The sequence below is a fragment of the Morone saxatilis genome, unplaced genomic scaffold (assembly GCF_004916995.1).
Source record: "Morone saxatilis isolate NCDOM2014 unplaced genomic scaffold, NCSU_SB_2.0 Contig1, whole genome shotgun sequence".
NCBI classification, from domain to species: domain Eukaryota; kingdom Metazoa; phylum Chordata; class Actinopteri; family Moronidae; genus Morone; species Morone saxatilis.
Genome location: NW_023339651.1, coordinates 11,262,382 through 11,281,748, shown reverse-complemented (window position 1 = coordinate 11,281,748; position 19,367 = coordinate 11,262,382). Strand labels below are relative to the sequence as shown.

General features: G+C 38.2%; 3 protein-coding genes across 5 annotated transcripts in view; 2 read left to right on the top strand and 1 right to left on the bottom strand.

The window, feature by feature from the left end:
* Positions 1 to 473: 473 nt before the first annotated feature.
* On the bottom strand, positions 474 to 3,435 carry LOC118334811 (translational activator of cytochrome c oxidase 1). Of its 3 annotated transcripts, none has more exons than XM_035670885.1 (6): positions 3,371 to 3,435; positions 2,881 to 3,172; positions 2,663 to 2,769; positions 2,392 to 2,525; positions 1,236 to 1,398; positions 641 to 850 (listed from the first exon to the last, which is right to left on the bottom strand). In XM_035670885.1, the coding sequence occupies exons 2-6, from the start codon at positions 3,167 to 3,169 to the stop codon at positions 641 to 643; spliced, it is 903 nt and encodes a 300-aa protein (XP_035526778.1). In that variant the 5' UTR covers positions 3,170 to 3,172; positions 3,371 to 3,435. The 3 variants fall into 3 exon arrangements, with proteins under 3 accessions (XP_035526794.1, XP_035526778.1, XP_035526787.1); XM_035670894.1 differs by having other exon boundaries at positions 3,330 to 3,425; XM_035670901.1 differs by lacking the exon at positions 3,371 to 3,435 and having other exon boundaries at positions 474 to 850; positions 2,881 to 3,169.
* A 1,218-nt stretch (positions 3,436 to 4,653) lies between these two features.
* pth3r (parathyroid hormone 3 receptor) lies at positions 4,654 to 16,417 on the top strand. Its single transcript, XM_035670876.1, has 13 exons — positions 4,654 to 5,018; positions 9,198 to 9,303; positions 10,775 to 10,885; positions 11,041 to 11,165; positions 11,450 to 11,544; positions 11,691 to 11,844; positions 12,176 to 12,329; positions 12,748 to 12,808; positions 12,898 to 12,964; positions 13,047 to 13,141; positions 13,757 to 13,898; positions 14,368 to 14,409; positions 14,507 to 16,417. The coding sequence occupies exons 1-13, from the start codon at positions 4,953 to 4,955 to the stop codon at positions 14,987 to 14,989; spliced, it is 1,701 nt and encodes a 566-aa protein (XP_035526769.1). The 5' UTR covers positions 4,654 to 4,952; the 3' UTR covers positions 14,990 to 16,417.
* A 2,423-nt stretch (positions 16,418 to 18,840) lies between these two features.
* Positions 18,841 to 19,367, top strand: part of rundc3ab (RUN domain containing 3Ab) — a gene marked incomplete in the record, with an annotated part of 10,880 nt that continues 10,353 nt past the window's right edge. The window contains 1 exon segment of the mRNA XM_035666995.1: positions 18,841 to 18,946.

Here is a 19,367-nt window from a genome sequence, read left to right as displayed (position 1 = left end):
AGTATGCAAGTTGGATGTTAAAACTCCAGTGCACAGACACCAATAAGTTACTAGTTTTTCATTTTTCATTAGTTTTTGTTTTTGTTTTCAATTCAGTTAGTTTCCAGAGTGTGTTTGCTTAGGGGGAGACCTTAAATATTTTAATTATTTTGAAATGGATCCTAAACATTGCTTCCTTCCTAGTAAAAGTGAAAATTCAATATGACAAAACATTTTCATTTCTCTTGGATCTTATGAATGATTTTCCGATATAAAGGGAACTCTTATAACCTTTCTTTAAACAACTTTTAAAGACCTATTTAAACCAACGAAGAAAGAACTCTGCTTCACTTTATAGAAGTGGGAGAAATGGGGCAAAATCCTAAAGGGCTTTGGTGGCAGTGTATCCCACTGATGGCTTCTGTTTGCTCATGGTCAGTTGTTAATGAACTTCTGGTAAGTGCAGTCAGATAATAGAAATATCACCTTACATGTTAACAAGGATCACAATTTCATTTTCTTTTTTTCATATGCAGAAAACATACACTCATTTTTATATTGATAATGATAAAACAGAATATGTTTGCAAATCCATTCTATGTGAAATCCGATACTCCGCATGTAAGATATTCATTGTCCACCAAGTGTCCAGGAAGCGTCCTCAGCTGTCCGCCTGGATGTTGTCCCACACTCGAACTACATCTGGACAGTCATTGAGGGCTTCTATAAGCGTTGAAGCAGCATCAAGCTGATTCTGGTCCAAAGACGAGAAGCTGCGAGGAACAAACTCCAACCCAGCAGACGTAATCTGCATTCCCAGCCCCTCCATCGAGTCACGCACCTTCTTCACGTCCATTATATCACATGTAAACTGAGGAGAGAGAAACAGATCAGATTAACTGTGGTAAGGCTGCAACTAATGTTTACTTTGACTGTTATAGATAGATAGAAATACTAAAATATTAAAGGAACAGTGTAGGATTTAGGTCACACTATAGTTTACTCAGACACTCTGTGCTAGGAATCTGTAAAGATGGGACCAAAATACAAATAAAATTGTGCTTTTTGGAAACTGGACACATAGTTTGATCGGAATTAAACATAATATTTTTATCCAAATCTAAATTTCAAAGCCCACCAGGATGGCTCCAAACATCCCTCATACCCATCACTGCTACTGTTATGTGCATTTAGAAACACGTTCCCTCATATGTCTGCACTACTCTCCTTAGACAAGATGCCTCTTCATGTCTGACCTGCAGGAGGGGCTGCTCCTCCTCATCCTCAGTCTCTTGGACATCTTCGGCTCCCGCCTCAATAGCCAGCTCCAGAGCTCGCTCCGTCGAGATGTTCTGCCCCGGCACCATCACCACCCCCTTCCTGTTGAAGCTGTGGCGGGCTCCATCTGATGGCATCCCCCTGTAAATGAGTAGAGAATTTCACCTGTGAGACAACATAACCCTACATTTAACTATACATATACATATAAAAATGTCTATTTAAATGTTTAAAACCACATATGGGTTTTAATTTTTATCAGGTATTTTTTATTTTATGAGAGACGGTCAGCACTTTGTGACTTTGTTTATTTTTACCTGTGACAGATAAGATAATAATTTAAGACTTTGTCAATCAATAAAAGCATAAACTGAAGCTGTTAAGACCCTGCAGACAGTGCGTTTTTAAGATAGTGGCAAGACTTTTTTGGCAAATAAAAACTAGCTGTCCATTTTGCTATTTTTCATCAGCTGTTTGCATCTGCACCAGCACCTTCTGAGCCAAGACAAATGTGTTAGTACAGGGACATCTAGTGGCTACTGCTATTTTCACACTGGCACATCTTGATCAGTACAGTGTGGATACCATACATTCTATAATCACTGAACTCTTCCTCTATATCTAATCTGTGTTCAATAAAACTGCTGCATTATTGATGTACATTTTCAGGTATTTCCTTCAGACTGATTAAATAGTATTTAACTAAGGGATGCACAGTAATTATCAGTCCGTAATATAATAATTTATCTTGAATTCTTATGCAAAATGATTGATAGGTTTTATGCTGTACGAAAGCCAAGTTTATGAAGCTTTTTCATGAAACATGAATGAATATTTTATAAGAGTCAGAACTGTTGTTTGTTTTTGTTGTGTTAAAAATAGTGAAGATTCGGTTAGAACAGACTTATGGAATATTAATTAATTTATATTTTTGCTCAATTTATCTTACATCTTTCTTACCCTCAGGTGTGTAAAAACTACAGGTTATAAACTTCTGTTTAAAATCAGCTAGGGAAAAAATCCATGTCATTCATTAACCAGGATTAAACATCAGCAGTGTAGTGAAAGTGCATGAAATATCTTGAGTTTTTCAGCTGTACAGTCAGAGTGAGATCATAGGAAACCCGTCCTGACCCATTCTTGTTAAGCAGACGTTTTATGTCCTGCTGGCTGCGTGAGTAGCTGTCAGTCAACACCTCGATGAGCAGCAGACATCCACCGGGCCCCCGAGCTTCAAACATGTGCTGGGACCCACCTTTGGCCTTTTCCTGTGGAGCAAAGAGAAAAGACATGAATGAGAGAATCTTGAGTACGTAAGCTATTCAGTTTCAGTCTTTTAGTGTCACCAAAACACTTTATGTTGTTTCATTCACTCATTTATGTGGACAATGTGTTGTCAACCTACCGCACTCTTGATTGCAGACTCTATAGACGCCTTGGGCATGTTCTTGCTTTTGCACTGCTCCAATACGTGGGCTAAGTTTATATTCATGTCTGGGTTGGGTCCACCCTCTGCAGATGAAGCCAACATTTTAAATATATTAAATATTAATTGACAAGAAAACACTCCAACTGTAAGTGATGTCCTTTTTTTTGTTTGTTTGTTTTTTTGTTTAATCTCACCTTTCACAGCTATCTTTATCATCATACTAAACTTCATAAACATCCTGCTCCTCGCCTCATCTTTAGGTCCCTTAATGTTCTTCACCTTTGACCACTTGTTGTGTCCGGCACATAAGGCGGAGCACAGCTGCAGGGTCCTGACAGGAGAGCTCCTCCACGGCGGGTACAACACGCATGAAGCCGGCGGCAGGACGAACTCCGCCGGGGCCGGGAACCTGCCGGAGGTCGCGGCCGGAGTCCGGGGGCGCAGGGTCCGGAGAGCCCTTAGCACCGCCGCTGCCCCCGCCATGCCCTTCAGACACACACACACACACACACACAGCCACAGTGTTAATGAGTGTTACAGTAACCTGCTGTACATGTGGAGTCACAAGACTGTGTTTAAGAGCCGAGCTGTAGGCCTCCGTCTGCAGGTGAGGCCTGTAACATTATAACACAACGATATTCACCTCGATGAGCACATTAAACAGCCCACAGTTTTATATCTTACAGTTCTGACAGTCCACAGAGCACGCAGCTGCTGCTGTCCTTGTTGGTAAACCGGCACTTCCGGGTTTCGATGACGTCAAAAATTGGCCTTTCAAAATAAAAGCCCAATCAAGCAACATGTTTTTGGTTTCAACATAAAATACTGTAGGGTCTTAGGTTGTACAGTGACATTCTTTATTCTTTTTGAATATTATAAGTTTAACGATTTGATTATAATGAAATTTCTATAGCGCATATTGACAAAATAATGTATTTGTTTTATATATTTATTTGTTCACATATTTAATTTGATTTAGTCATTGTGAATTGTCTCTCCCCTTTTGGGCTCAATATTGATTTCCATTTGTGTTTGTTGACTATGTCATTAGTTTGATTTTAACGTGCTCAGAATGGAGATTACTAGAAGTTATAGCAAAGTAATAATAATAATAATAATAATAATAATAATAATAATATTAATAACAATACGTTATTGTTGTTATTGTTGTATTTTTCTCCATGTCTCCATAGTAATACAGAAGCATCTTGTGTTTAGTATGTGCTGTAACTAATTTAATACATTTAAATATGAACAGTAAGTTGAGGCAAATGTGTAATAAATCCTGAACCATGGGAACCTGAAATCTCTATAAGGACCCCTGGGTGTTTCTGGTTGAGATCAGGAACTACAGAAGAATATTAGTGCACAAGTTCAGCAACTGGTCCCAAAGATAACAGCAATACAAGCCAAAATATTGTACAACTCCCGATATAATTTGTGTATTTGTTATATCTGCTAGTGTCAGGGAGTTTAGCACTAGAGATTATAGGTTCAATCTAATTGGTACACACAGTAGGCAGTCTGGTCTGTATCAGTGTCCTCCAGAATGTCTTAGCGTGGGAACTGGAAAAGAAATGTTGGTCTCTTGCCATGGGACCAAAGTCTATTAAATCATGCTTCTATTTATGATGAAGGGATATATTAATAATAGGTTTATGGTCCAAGCTCCTGTCCCAAATTCAAAAACAGGAACATACAGAATGTACTGAATCCCTGAACAATATGTGTGTGATCAATATATACTCAAGTATGAAAAGGAGGGTAAAAGCTATACACTGTCTGACAGTTGGGTTGGGGGAAAAAAACAGATAGAGGAAGAGGAGCACAAAGAGTTAAGTGAGGTTGAAGCTTCAGCCAATCCAAGACAACCCATCTCTGATAGACAACAGTCCAAAGAACTGTAAAAGGAGGAGATTTCTTCCACAGTGCTCCAATCTCTCTTTCCAACAGAAACCTTATCACACTACAGACTGACTGCTACATGGTGATTATTGATGTCCACTGAGCCTCAAGAAGAAGACTGGAGAAAGGAGACATTTTTAAAGGGGATGATGACCTCAGAGCTCAGGAAGATCATGTAAAAGGCTGTTATTGACCAATGAAACAAAGAGAATCACTTAAAAACAAGAGGAGCACTGATGGGACAGCACAGGAGAACCTCCCTTAACTTTGGGACACGAGTTCCTTCAATGCAACTTGAGGAGGACAAGATAATTTGATGTTAATTAAAAGTCCTGTTTAAGTTGACCGTTGAAAAGACATCATGTTGTCTGCACTGGGAACCGGTGCCTTGGCTCTTTTCCACAGTGTAATAATAGTGACTGCGCTGGTAAGTGTACTCTACTTATCCTGAATATTTGGGTGATTGAGTTATTGATGATGTTACATTTGACAGGTTTTCATAGATTTGTTTTAGTTTATCATAAGAATTTTGGAAGAAAATAGTTTATTTTTGCTTTGCTTTTACTTAAACAGGGATAATACTTGAACAGTTTTATTTTTACATTTTATAATATGTTGTTGTCATATTTGTTGAGCATGTGATGTTCAATGGAAATCACAAACTTATATAAATAATATATATAATATAATAATAGTCTATCAAAGGATGGTTTTTATGCTCTAAATTTAAACTTTTCACACAAGAGCATCATATCTTACACTATAATATGACATTGAGTCAGAAAGAACACTCCCATACTGCTGCACTTTGGGCCAAATATAGAAAATTGCATGTATCTGTGACTCTCTTTGAACACATTTTGGATGTAATTTATCTCTCATGCTTCATGCTTTGGGAAATGTGCCAGCCATTCACCAACAAGACTGACCATAGATGAGAGGTGTAACTTTCTTCTTTTTCAAACAAATGATTTTTTTTGACAGTGCTGGTGAGGAATATAAAGTTTCCATTTTGAGTATTTATATATTTGCATAGTTTATTTCTAAGTGTAAACCAAAGACAATTGAAATCATCACACAAATCTTATCTCTAAATAGGAATATTACTTTGAAAAAAAGTAGGGGAATATAAAGGCAAAACAATCTCTGGAAATGATTTTATAGAGCAGCTTTAGATTTTTAGAGAAAAGATGTTCATATAGGTCAACACCATGTCTCCTTGACTCAGACAAATACCTGTAAAAATCAACCACCAAACTTAAAAACTACCAGGACAACAGCATCAGTGAAACCAATTAGAGAGGCCCCCAATCTCCACCATCACAAGTCCGCTACTGTGGTCCGCTACCTCACAAACCTCCATCAGCTCTGACCCCTTTAACCTTTCACCCACTGAAGCAGCTCACACTGACCACCTCCATCTCTTCATCTTTCCCCGGGTCTATCCCGAGTGTCGAGCTCAGGCAGACTTACAACCTCCTGCTCAGTCAGCCTGAAAATCACAAGCAGAGGCACGAGAAAGAAAATTCAATTATGACACAAAAGCGGCGAGATGTCTAAGCCTAATTGTTTTGCTAACACTGCCTGTCTGTCAGCAGAAAACCCTCCCGTACAAAGAAAAATGAATGACTTCTCTGTATTGACTTGCATGTATTAAATAACGCTGCATGTTGATGTGTATTCACTTTTTAGGGTTGTTTTGTTGAGGCACCGGTGGAGGACCATCAATAATCAACATGTGTTTAAATGTGATTGTGGCCCACGCCACACAACCACACACACACACACACACACACACACACACACGTACATACACACACTGTATATATGCCACTAAAAGCAGTGTCAACACAGCCAGAGTTATCCTCAGTCCACTACAACAACAACAAGTATTGAGCTACTCAATATGTCTGTACTGACTTTCCCAAAACAAATCACTGGGAATAATAGCTGTTCAGCTTTCTGAGTGCTACAATACTGGAGACTCTGTTCGCCCATAGGTGGTTTATTTGAATGACTTCTGCCAAGAATGTTAGTTATCACAAATCCATCGACATGACTGGTTCCAGTTGGACTTTAGTCTGTTTAACAAGATTGAGAACTTTTCTTTAGCTTGCCAGGGAGACGGCTGTGAGAAGCAGTGGTGGAGTAAGTACTCAGACCCTTTACTAATGTTACACACTGGACCTTTAAGTAAAAGTACAGGAGCGTTAATGTTATAAGTAGCAAAGGTAATTGGCCCCTTTGAAGGATATATTATCATATATTACATTAATAATATATTATTATTTATACCAATGCAACTCTTTTTTATTCTTTACATTACTTGGACTTACTTAGTTTAGTCCAGGGGTCCCCGACCTATGGGTCAGGTCCCTTCCAAATGATCACAAGATAAATCTGACAGGTCATGAAGTTCTGCAACACAACTTTTCTTTAATCTATGGACCTCTCTTTCTTTTCATTGGGCCTTAACAGTTATTAAAATTAGTGGTTATCAACCTGGGGGTTGGGAGCCACAAGGGGGTTGAGAAATCATTCAAATGGTTGTGGAGTTTTTATACATGTTCACAGGGACAGTTATGTCAGTAATGTGCGAATGTGTTTCTATCTATTATTGTGCTTTTAGGCCTAAAGCCGACATGTTGACTGCTGATTGTTCAGGTGATTAATTCAATAAATCTAAAAGCATAATTAAAGACAAAATAAAGTTAGTTGTTATTCTGTCTGTGGGCGAAGAAATGATCTGCGTTTGACACCTTTCATCTGCTTACAACTAAGCAGCTGCTTAGGGCCCCTAGTAGAGCCAGGTGCAACTTTAGTTTCACTTTCATTTTCCAGTGGAGCTATTACATCGCCGCACCACTCAAGAGAGAGGAAAACAACTGTGGAAAAAAAAACATCCATGGGTGGAAAGCTGGCTCATTAAGTGAATGATGGTCACAAGGAATCATTAACAAAGGAGCAGACCAAGAGCCATGAGACAGTCTCACTCACTCTGAGAAATCACTCTTTGGTGGAACTTCTCAGACATCTAAAAACAGGACAAGAAGCCCAAACTAGAAATAGTTTTTTAGCAAACAGCATGGCTCTAGTTGTTAGATGGTCCACCACTTTGTTTGATCCAAACTGAAATAAACTCAAAAACTGTTGGATGGGATGCCAGGATTAGATATGTGGTCCAGACATTCACGGTCCCCAGAGGATGAATCCTAACTGACTTTAAAATGATCCTAACTTTTCCGCTAGTACATCATGAAGTTCACATTTATGTTTATTAGTGAAGTCCCTCAACAACTGCTTGATGTATTGCAATGAAAGCACCACGGCTTCAGTACAACCTCACCGAGCTGCTAGCATAAAGGGTTTCAAGCCAAAAGCTTCTGCTGGTTTAACAATGTAATGTATTATGTAATGTAATGTAATGTAATGTATAAGACTTTTAAATGTTATACCTAAATTTCGTATCTGACAAGTAACTATTAATTACTGTGAATAGATCATCCTAAATGTTACGCACTGGACCTCAACACTTGAGTAAACCTATCGAGTTACTTTCCACCACAGAGGCAACTCATTCCTCTGGATGTTTTCTTCTCCCCTGGACCCAAATTATGCTTAGTTGTTTCTTTCTCTTTCTTTGTACCTTTCTGCCTCATCATCTCTCTTAGTGTTATCCTCTGGCAGGCCAACAATCCTCATGTGAGTTCTCTAGTTGCTAGTTTTGCCACTCTGTTGTGAAATGCACCTGGGAACACAAAGCTACTTGTCTAGATCTCACGAGCATGGCCGAAGTCCCGAGGACAAGGCCCCCATACGGCCAGCGGCAGCCCCGCCGCTAGTAAACAAAGGAGGTTGGCGAGGGATCATCACATACCGCACCCTCACACAGCTATTTCACAACACCTGGAGGCAGCACATCAGATCCTTGGGAGTGTTTGCGGTTGACGGATCACCCAAGTTGTACAGAGTCTTCAGAGAGACTTTTATTGGGAAACTTTTAATATCTGCAGGCATCTTTGAAGATAAACAGCTGACTTTTCTCTTGAAGCTTGGGGAAATACCAAACAACTCAATCAGACCCCTGTAGATACATTATAGCCAATTCTTGGCTAAATTAGATCTTTTTTTGAGGATCATACTGCCAATTCGTTGTTTCAAATCATTACAAAGCAGGGAGAGTTTACATTATGGCTAACTATTGTGGTATTTAAACATTTTTGATGTATTTATTATTCCTTGTTTGTGTCTATTGTAAGAAAATAAAGTAGCAGGCTTTCAAGAATCAAGGATCAAGGCATGTATTTGTCATTATAATGCAAGGTTGTATAGTGAAATGAAAGTTCATAGTCCCTTCATGCTATACAGAAAAATATCATTCAATCCATAGAAAAATAACATAAACTAAATTAAATAAAACAATTAAAATATTTGTGATAGTGATAAGGATATGGTTTTTATCTTCACATAAAAAGTTCAACATTTGAGAAACAGTGTAACGAACTTTAAGTAAATTGATGGATATTGGACACATATAACACTATGGTGCATCTCTTGTATATTTGTCTGAACAATCTGACATCTCCCTTTTATCCACCTGCTACAGATTGACTCTGATGACGTCATCACACGAGATGAGCAGATCTACGTTCTGATTGGTGCTCATGCCAAGTGTGAAAGGAACATCCAGGCACAGATGGCCCTGGTTAAAGGTTTGTGTGCAGCTTTTGATGGTTTTATTCTTTTACAGTTTTGTTTTGTTATCAAAAGGTCATCAAAAACTCCCCAGAAAAAAATTTCACTAAACCCATAGAAGTCTAAATAAGTCTACAAACTGCATATAATAAATCTTTTTTAAACTTCCATTACTGAATTGGTTGCATGAGATCATTGAGTTTTTAGTTGGGACACACGATCTATCTATAAAATCGAATTTGAGCCTTCACTTCAGATAAAAAGTAAACTTTTGGAATATGAGTATGCCAGCTGGGTTGAAGAGTCTTTTTCCCTTTTAAAAAATTGATAAAATAAAACTCTCCATATTTGGAAAGTAAGGTTCTTTAACAAGCACATCCAGAATTAGTATTTAAAAAACACACGAGGTCAGTGAGTGCATGTACAAATAATCAGAAACAGTAGCATATTTATGACATTAAGTATTTATTTAGGATCAGCTATAACACACATCCAATATCCTGCTGACCAGTATCTCTGTGATTACAGAGTTGAATTTAGGTGCAGACAATAGTGGGACATATTTCATTCAGATTATGGCGCAGAAGCTGAAGTGGCTTCAATGGTCTATTTAAAGAGGGATTTTATGAGATGGAGCCCCAGTCTGAAGACTAGACGGGTAGAAGAGAGGCACAGATGTCATAAATTCTCCTGCATACTGCATGAAATATTAGATTAAATATATTGTAGGAAGCCATCAATGGAAATCTGTGATGCAGGTTCTATTTTCTTCAACCATATAAACATATTTAGATTTCCGTTAATGTAGGCTTCAGAGGTGGACATTATAGTAAAGTACATTTACTAAAATACAATTTTGAGGTACATTACTTAAGTATTTCCAAAATTCCTATTTAAACTCTACTATATTTCAGAGGGAAATATTGTACATTTTATTGCACTTTCCATTTAACTGAGCGCTCCTCGTTACATTTCAAATCCGTTGATACATACATGTGATGAGCTTAATCTGTAATAAGTGTATTATTACAGATTTAACATTCCAAACGTATAAGGGTTCAATTTATCTTCAACGTTAATGTACTCCTTAATGTGTCAGTAAAAATCCAATCTCCTGCATGATTTAATAATCAATATGCATAATAAATACTTTTGATGCTTTTAAGTATATTTACTGTTTAAGTTAACATTTCAATGCATGACTTTTTCTACTTGTAATGGAGTAGTTTTACAACACTGACAGGTTTACCTACTTAAGTATGCACTGTGCAGTTGTATTAGGGCAACATTAACAAAAATATAACAAACAAATATCAAATATTAAAGCAAATATCCAAGCATCAAGATACACTGATTACTTCAAACAGAGGTTCTTGCTTAGGGGCCTCCTGACTTCTAGAGCCCTTAGCCTGTGTCATAGTTTTGTACGTAAGTAGAAAAGCTAAACCTTGAAATTACATAACAGTTGTTTCCCATTACTTTGTGAAGAAGGTGACTGTATCCCGGAGTGGGACGGGATCATATGCTGGCCACAGAGCAGAGCGGGTCAGCTGGTTTCAGTGCTGTGTCCAGAGTACATCTATGACTTCAACCACAGAGGTAGGAGAGCTGAAGAGACACTATCATCCACCATTTGATCATCTACATGCAACTACAGAGATGGAATAACATCTAAATAAAAATGTATGGTATTCCTGTTGTGTCTCTGTTGTTGTGCTGATGTTGTGACTGTGTCCTGTTCTCCTGCGACACAGGGCGAGCCTACCGCCAGTGTGATACATCAGGGAGCTGGGAACAGGTGCCAAGCATCAACCGCACTTGGGCCAACTACACCGAGTGCACTACATACTTGACCTCCAACCACAGGAGCCAGGAGGAGGTACAAACATATGCATTTGTATTTAGATGAATACACAGACAGTGTGTTCTTATGGTTGAACTTTTAATTGCTGCACTGAAGACGTGAAATCTTTTTGAGTGAATGCCAATGTATTTTGTACAATATATTCATTTTAACATATAAAATATATTCTAAATAATAAGTTTCACCATGCTGACCTGATGTTTTTCTGGCTACAAAAGTATATTCTATCTTTATGCATTTGCACGTTATATATACTGTCAATGATCAGCACACATAAGTATGTTTTTGTTTTGCTTCAGAAGGTGTTTGAGAGACTACATCTCATGTACACTGTCGGCTACTCCATTTCTCTAGCATCACTGCTGGTGGCAGTCTCCATCCTCTGCTATTTCAAGTAAGAAACCTAAAACTCCAGTAATATTCAACTTAATATATTTGTCCATAAATACTCCACACGTATTTGTATATTCTTTTATTGTAACAACCCAATATCTCTCCCTCTATCTCTCTCTCTCGCTCTTACACACACACACTTTTCAGGCGTCTCCACTGCACACGCAATTACATCCACATTCACCTCTTCACCTCCTTCATATGTCGAGCAGTCAGCATTTTCGTGAAGGACGCTGTGCTCTACACCATCTCTTATGACAGTAATGCTGAGCCTGAGTTCACTGCACAGAAGCCCCATATGGTAAACTGTATATTTTTATCTTCATTACCATAGTAAAAGTGTTTTGTTTTCATAGTGTTTTAATGTTGCATCAAGATGCTTAGATTTAGAGCACACCTAATAAGTCTTGGAGATGAGCCACTGTATGATGTGTTTGAAAGGAACAGTTTACATATTTACTGCACAGATATGAGAAAGCAAATTAAGAAAGTTTATTTCCCAAAATGTTGAACTGTTCCTTTAAGAAAAAACATAAATTTAGTTTTTATGACAATATGTATTACTGTTTCTTTTTTTCCTTATTATATGACCTGTTTGAATGTTTCCTTTACATGCTGCTTCGTGTCTTTAGGCCGGCTGTAAAGTTGCTGTTACTTTGTTCCTTTATTTCCTGGCAACCAATCATTACTGGATCCTGGTGGAGGGGTTGTACCTACATAGCCTCATCTTCATGGCCTTCCTCTCTGACAAGAATTACCTATGGGCCCTTACCATTATTGGCTGGGGTAAGGGCCATTGGACCAGATCTGTTGTCACATATCGAGTTAAGAGTAAATTAACCTACCTAACTCAGTATTGGGTATTGGGTCAGATACTGTGCTCATGTACTTACTGTAATCATAAAACTACTCCGATACTGCACCAGGTACTACAGCGCAGTGTGATGTTGTGTAACCTCTCGTTAGTTGAGCAAGTTTAAAGATAATTTAAACAAATTTTACAGTAGCAAAATTACATTTTTTACAGCCAGAAAGTGAGGAACATCTGATGAAAATATTGTTTTCAAAGCCATTATTAGAACTGTAATGGTATTATTAAGTACTCATAAATCAGCAAGTACCCAAATGTACTTGTATGTGTTCTGAAAAAATGTGTATAGTGTATCCCTATATTGCCCAATTCTTCTCTCTCTGCTAATCTTAGGTGTTCCAGCTGTGTTTGTGTCTGTTTGGGTCAGTGCACGAGCATCGCTGGCAGACACACAGTGAGTCGTGTGATGCACTCACTTGTCACAAATATTAACCTGACACCTGCATCACAAATGCTCGCTTTAACTCTTCTGTCTGCTTTCAGATGCTGGGACATCAGTGCAGGGAACCTGAAGTGGATCTATCAAGTCCCCATTCTGGCAGCCATTGTTGTAAGAAAGGTTTACCTGTTAATATTATTGAAGAATATTTAACACATACTTATGACCTTACTGCACACCTCTGCTCCTGCAGGTGAACTTCCTCCTCTTTGTCAACATTATACGTGTACTGGCCTCTAAACTGTGGGAAACAAACACTGGTAAACTGGACCCTCGGCAACAATATCGGTAATTGGTCATAAAACACTGATCTAAATTTTAAAAATGTACCTTTACGTTTACATTTTATCTTTTATTGTACATTTTATCTTTTATAGTACATTTTATCTTGTATATAGATATTATTCTTCGTATATAATATATATGTATATTGAATATTTTAGATAATAGTAAGATAGATAGATAATAGATAAACGATAGATAATACGATAGATAGATAGATAGAAGATAGATAGATAATAGATAGATAGATAGATAGATATTCTTTATGATCCCAAGCTGGAAATTGCAGTGTAGCAGCAGCATTACACACAGTAAAACAGTAACACACAATGAAGTAAGGAGAACAACCTAAAGAATACTATAAAATAAAAGCAATTAAATATAATTTATATATATGTTCTTAATATATGTTGTTTGTATATGTGGAGTTTGTAACAAAAATAATTTCCCCCTGGGATTATTTAAGTATTTCTGATTCTGATTCTGATTCTAATTCTTTAATCTAATTATTTATACCATATCATATACTATATAAAATTCATATTAGGCTACGATCATTTGATGAGAGAGTTATTGCAAACATTAAATCACAGCATGAATGTTTATGCTCTTCATCTGCAGGAAGCTGCTGAAGTCCACATTAGTCCTCATGCCCTTGTTTGGAGTTCACTACATGGTGTTCATGGCTCTTCCCTACACTGAGGTCACCGGGCTGCTGTGGCAAGTCCAAATGCATTATGAGATGTTCTTCAATTCATCCCAGGTCGTACACATTTATAAGCACTAACTCTGCATGCAGATATGTGATGTAAGGCTTCACGTTTCTGGTGATGATTTGCAAAAAAAGTATACATTTCAGTAAAAGTTTGTTTTTATCAACATTTTCATTTTCAAGCTAAAAATAACAAATATGTGTAATAATGATACCATGAAGAAATATTTTGGGAAATATACTTATTTGCTTTCTTGCCAAGAGTTAAATGAGAAGATTGCTACCACTCTGTCTGTTAATTATGAGCATACTTGAGCTTAGGTTATTTTAGCAAACAGACTGGAAAACAGGGAAACAGCTAAGCTACAAGGTGTCATTTTTACAGATGAAAGTAATGGTAAATTAGTGAGCTTTAGAAAACTTTATTATTTCAATATTTATTTCATTTATTTATTCATTTTCAGTATTTAAAGTCAAAACATCTGGTTCTTTTTAACAAAAGCTTTTTTTCATCTTTCAGGGCTTTTTTGTGGCATTTATCTACTGTTTCTGCAATGGGGAGGTAATAAAGCTATCGTTTAGTTCACAGAACTAAACGAACTCTGGTGTTTGTGGTCTGATAAAAAAAGACAAACATGTCTCCCTCTTCCTGTCCTCAGGTGCAGGCAGAGGTGAAGAAGGCGTGGTTACGACGCAGCCTCACGTTGGACCTCAAACAGAAAGCCAGGATGACCAGCAGTGGCGGCAGCTGTTACTACGGTGGCATGATGTCACACACCACCACCCAGAGTGTCAGTTTGTCTGCTGTCAATCCCAGAGCTCTATCCTTCACTGGAGTTGTGGTGGGCTCAGGTGGAACCGCTGGTGGAGGCTCAGGGATCAGGCCACCACGTCACGGCTCTCTAAACCCACAAACCAGCCTGCCTGGATATGTGTCCGGTGACACCGAGACCTCCAGCCCCCAACAGGAGTTGGCTTTGCGGAAGCCAGGGGGGACAGAGTCTGGAGTTTTTGCCAGGCATGCCAGAACAGGCAAGGAAAATCATGACCGCAAAGGTCCCGGAGCATCTCCAGCCCAAATCCCTGGATCAGAAGATCCAGACAGCTCCTTATCTCTGAAAGAGCTGGAGACCATCTTGTGACTGTTTGGATAAATGTTCAGATGAGTATAAATGAGGTATTAGTCTAAAGACCAAGATATATATGACAGGCATGAATCTTTCTGGCTACATTTCAAGGATTTACTTGTGTTGAGATTGTTTTGTCAACTTCCTCCAAAGTCAAGAGAGAACTTTCAGTCTCAATTTGTAAGCCAACAGCTGGACAAACTCTGTTTGCTGAAGAAGATTGTATGATTGAAAACTCCTGAACAGCTACTGAGCAGACCTTGTGGTGAGATTGACAACAACAGAGTTTTGTGGTTGTCTGGGTTTTTCAGTGGATGGGATAAAATTTCCTATGCATAAACAATAAGGGAATACACACACATTTTCATTTTGCAAAATGACACTGAAGGCCTTCACTCATTGTGACATATGTACCAAATCAGTATGCATAAGTCTATGATGGTTTGTGTGCATCTCAAGTTATAGGTACAATTTCCTCATGGGTCAGTGTACCTGAACTGTACATACGTTTTTATATGCTTTCAATTGATTTCACGTTGAAATGTGAACAGATAAATTAAGCTAAATAAGTATGAAGCTGTGATGGTTCAGAGAATTTAGAAAAGTCAAAAGACAGACTTGGATGTTTAAACAGGGAGATTTTTGTCTGCCTCTTCATATCTTTCCTGTGTTGGGTTTTTCCAGGCCAGACTGGCTGACCTCAGTTGATGTGTGTGTTGTTGATGTGTGTGTGTCAGCGGCTGCTGTCTATGAATCTGCTGTAGCAATCCTCCCCTTTCCAAATATTGACCTCCATACGTATCAGCCACACATTTCTGATGGAGGAAGCATTACTGTACCGGGCTAACTGTTCACAATTATTATTGTTATTTCCAATAGTCATGGTTTTCAGATAGTATGTCTAGACAGGTTGGACTTCTCTCTGCACCTTTGTTGTTGTCTACTCTCCCCTATTTATCAGTTTGACAGGACCCTGAGGGCTGATGCACTTTTTACCCATTGCAGGCCAAACGGCAGTTCTTTCCTCCGTGTGACCTTTGCCCTGAATGCCCTGACAACACCTTCCAGTATTTCACACACTCCCCTCAGGCCTCAGCTCGGAGCAAGAGGCACCTGAGCTGCTCGTGAACCTCGAGCATAAGTGACAAACCTGCATCACAAGCCACCAGTATTCACAAGATAAACAGACAGGAAATTGTGCCTGTAAATATCTTAGGACTGTTTTAGGTGCCCAGAAATAGGATATGTACAGTGTAAGATAACTCTGATAATTTAATAAATGTTTTGGGAAATTGACATGAGAGTTTAAATAAATTGAACTGAATTGGAATTGATTCACATACTACTGCTTAGCCCTATGTTCAAAAAGCTTTGTTTTTTATTTCAAGGCAGAACTTAAGGCAATGTACACATACTTGTAGTACTGGAAGATCTCCTTGTATGAGCAGTTATCACTTAATTTTATTATCTTTTCTTTAATTATTTGACCTTTATTTAACCAGGTAAGTCCCACTGAATTTGGAAACCTCTTTTGCAATTAGGATCCGGCCAAAATGACAGCATAAAATAAGGCTACAAGTAGACGAAATTAAGAATGGAGTCATTTATCATAGAGTTTACATTGGACTTCAATCTTCTGCCAGAGATTTCAGATTCATCACTTTAATTTCCCTTTGCAGACTAGTCTAAGTAGGCTGGATTTTCATATCTGTCTGTACAATTTGAGCAGACTGACTGAGAAGTACAACAGCTGAGTCACTACCATTACTGAAAGCCAACAGCAAGGAGGCTCAGACAGTTCCAGGTAGAAAAATACTATACCGCTACCATCAAAGTTCTGAAATATCACCTAATAAACTTATTCCTGAAACCTTACTGCATCTCCTATAGTACTACCTATATAGTTAATACATCATACTGCCTATACAATGTGTTGTAATGCTGGGAAACACCATGATGTAAATATTTTTATTGGATAATTCAGGTAAAATTATAGTTTTTGGTATAGTAGATATAGTATAAAGCCATGTTCACGTTTTTATCATTTAAACAGGCACCATTATATTATAACCCTGAAGGTTTAAGACCTTAATCAAAATTTAAACTTGTATCTGTCTCTTGTGAGTCCGCAAACATACAGAAGTGCAACACTAAATCAGCGGACTGGCCCTTTAAGTGATTAGGAAATATACTAGATAAAGCTCTGCCCCCTGTTGCAAGAGTGAAATCATTGCAATTTAAAAAGTCCTCATTGGTTATTGCCTCATGAGAAGTCAAATGAAATGAAACTAATGACTAATCAATAGTCTTTGTGTGTCTGTGTGCATTGTTTTTGAGTTTCAGACCATCAAGAAACTGAGAGAACATTTGACCCCTTTAGACCGTAGACAATGTAAGAAATTAAAATAATAACAGTTTTAGAACATAGTTTGACTTGTTTATCTTTGTTTTTTAGGTGCATTATAAATACATAAAATACATTATTGTGATACTGAAGGAAATTAGATAAATGTATTATGCTGGTTATTATGTTTATTGTGTCATGAGCATACAAGCTCCAAGCCCACATGGACTTATACGTCACCAAAAACCTGAACTTTTTAAAGTAATCATTCAACCAGAAGAACTAATCAGGAATGAATGAAGTTTAGCCCATACATCATTGTATAATGAACAATAAAACATAAAATAATACTAATCAAGCTTTATTCTTCAGGAAAACAAAACCATGAGGTATTGTTGTCTCTGCATTTAAGACTGTAGTTGAACATTTCACAGCTCTGATGTCGTCAAAACAGGAATATGAAGCATCCAGACATATGGAGCACCAGACACAGATATGCATGAGTGATTGCTCCTCCACCAGGACAAAAAAAAAACCCAACCCCCAGCCAACAATGTATGGTGGCGACCAGCTGTCAGCTCATTAGAGAGGAAAGGCTGGGGACCAAAGTGTCACAGTTTGATGACATTTTGGTTGATTCAGGTTCCAGATGCACAACAACCTCTTCTGGGAGAGAAAAGGAGAGAGAGAGGAGAGTGAAGAGGATGCTGATCGGAAATTACAGAGGGAGGAAATGAGCCAGCATGATGACTGTGGTGCCCCTGGTGTTGATGATATCACCCTTATTGTAATGTAAAACTCTTTTAAGAGGTTGCACACGAAATGAAACCACATAAATTTCTGTTACGACACAACCAGAATGTACAAGTATTCAATGGACACAATGAACCTCATATAATACATATAATACAGATACATTGTCCCTTACAGATAAAACATGTATTGACATCTATTGGGGGGAAAAAAACATGATGAAAAATAGTAATAGGTCTCATTTTTTTCTGCAATACAGGGCCAAATATCTTATTAATATCTTATTTACAATACATGGCCATACAGCACCTATTATCTTTTATTAAGATATACATGATAAATAGAACAAGAAATTATACTGTATCACCTTGTATCCAACTTTATATTGAATCTGTATGATCTTTAATAAGCCTCCATGTTTGTATGGCTGCACCTTTTCATTAAACTGAAATATTTAAGATTGTTTGTGCATCATTTCCTACACAGTTCCCCCATAATTCAGCCAGACATGCAAATGATGATTAGTAGCCTACTTATTGGTTATTAATCGAGCCTATTAGAAATATATGTCACATGCTGTAAAGCCAGAAACTGCTTTAAAAGTGCACATGCCATTCAAACCACTGAGGTAATTCGTCATGTTCAGTCTGCATGATGAGATTCGACCCAGTGACATCATGGTGATGTCAAAGAAGTAGGCGGAGGGAGAGAGAGAGAGAGCAGCTGTAATTCGCTGTGTATGAGAGTAATAATAAAAACAGATAAACACACACTCGCATGTTCCGGTGTATCTGATGTCAAAGACAAACTCGCTGCTGCCGGCTGTCAGCGGCTCTGATGCGGGCAGCCAGCATCCTCTCTCCGGCATCCAGGAGGTGAATGAGGAGGGAGGCTGGTGGCCGACAGGGAGGGGCCTTTGAATTCAGGGGCTGCCTCCTCCTGGATGGAGCCCGGCTGTGTGCGGGCAGCAAATGCCGGATGGGAGAAGTCTCGATAAAAGCGTCTGCCTCGGAATCCTGGGACGGGTGGGAGAGAAAAAACCTCATCACCGTGTTGCAGGTAGTTTTAATGTCAGGCAGACTGTGTGGTGTGTGTGTGTTGTGTGTGTGTTTGAAAGCCTCTAAAGTGGAGATGTTTTTCATAGGCTAAATGCTGCATTTATCCTAACTGGCCATGTGGTTATTTTTGTCTGTTTTATGACAACAAATAGGTCCTGGTGTCTTTATTCTAACCATACAGAATATATGCACATAAGATGCACGCTTACGTCATCCTCATAATAAGTCCTTTTTATGA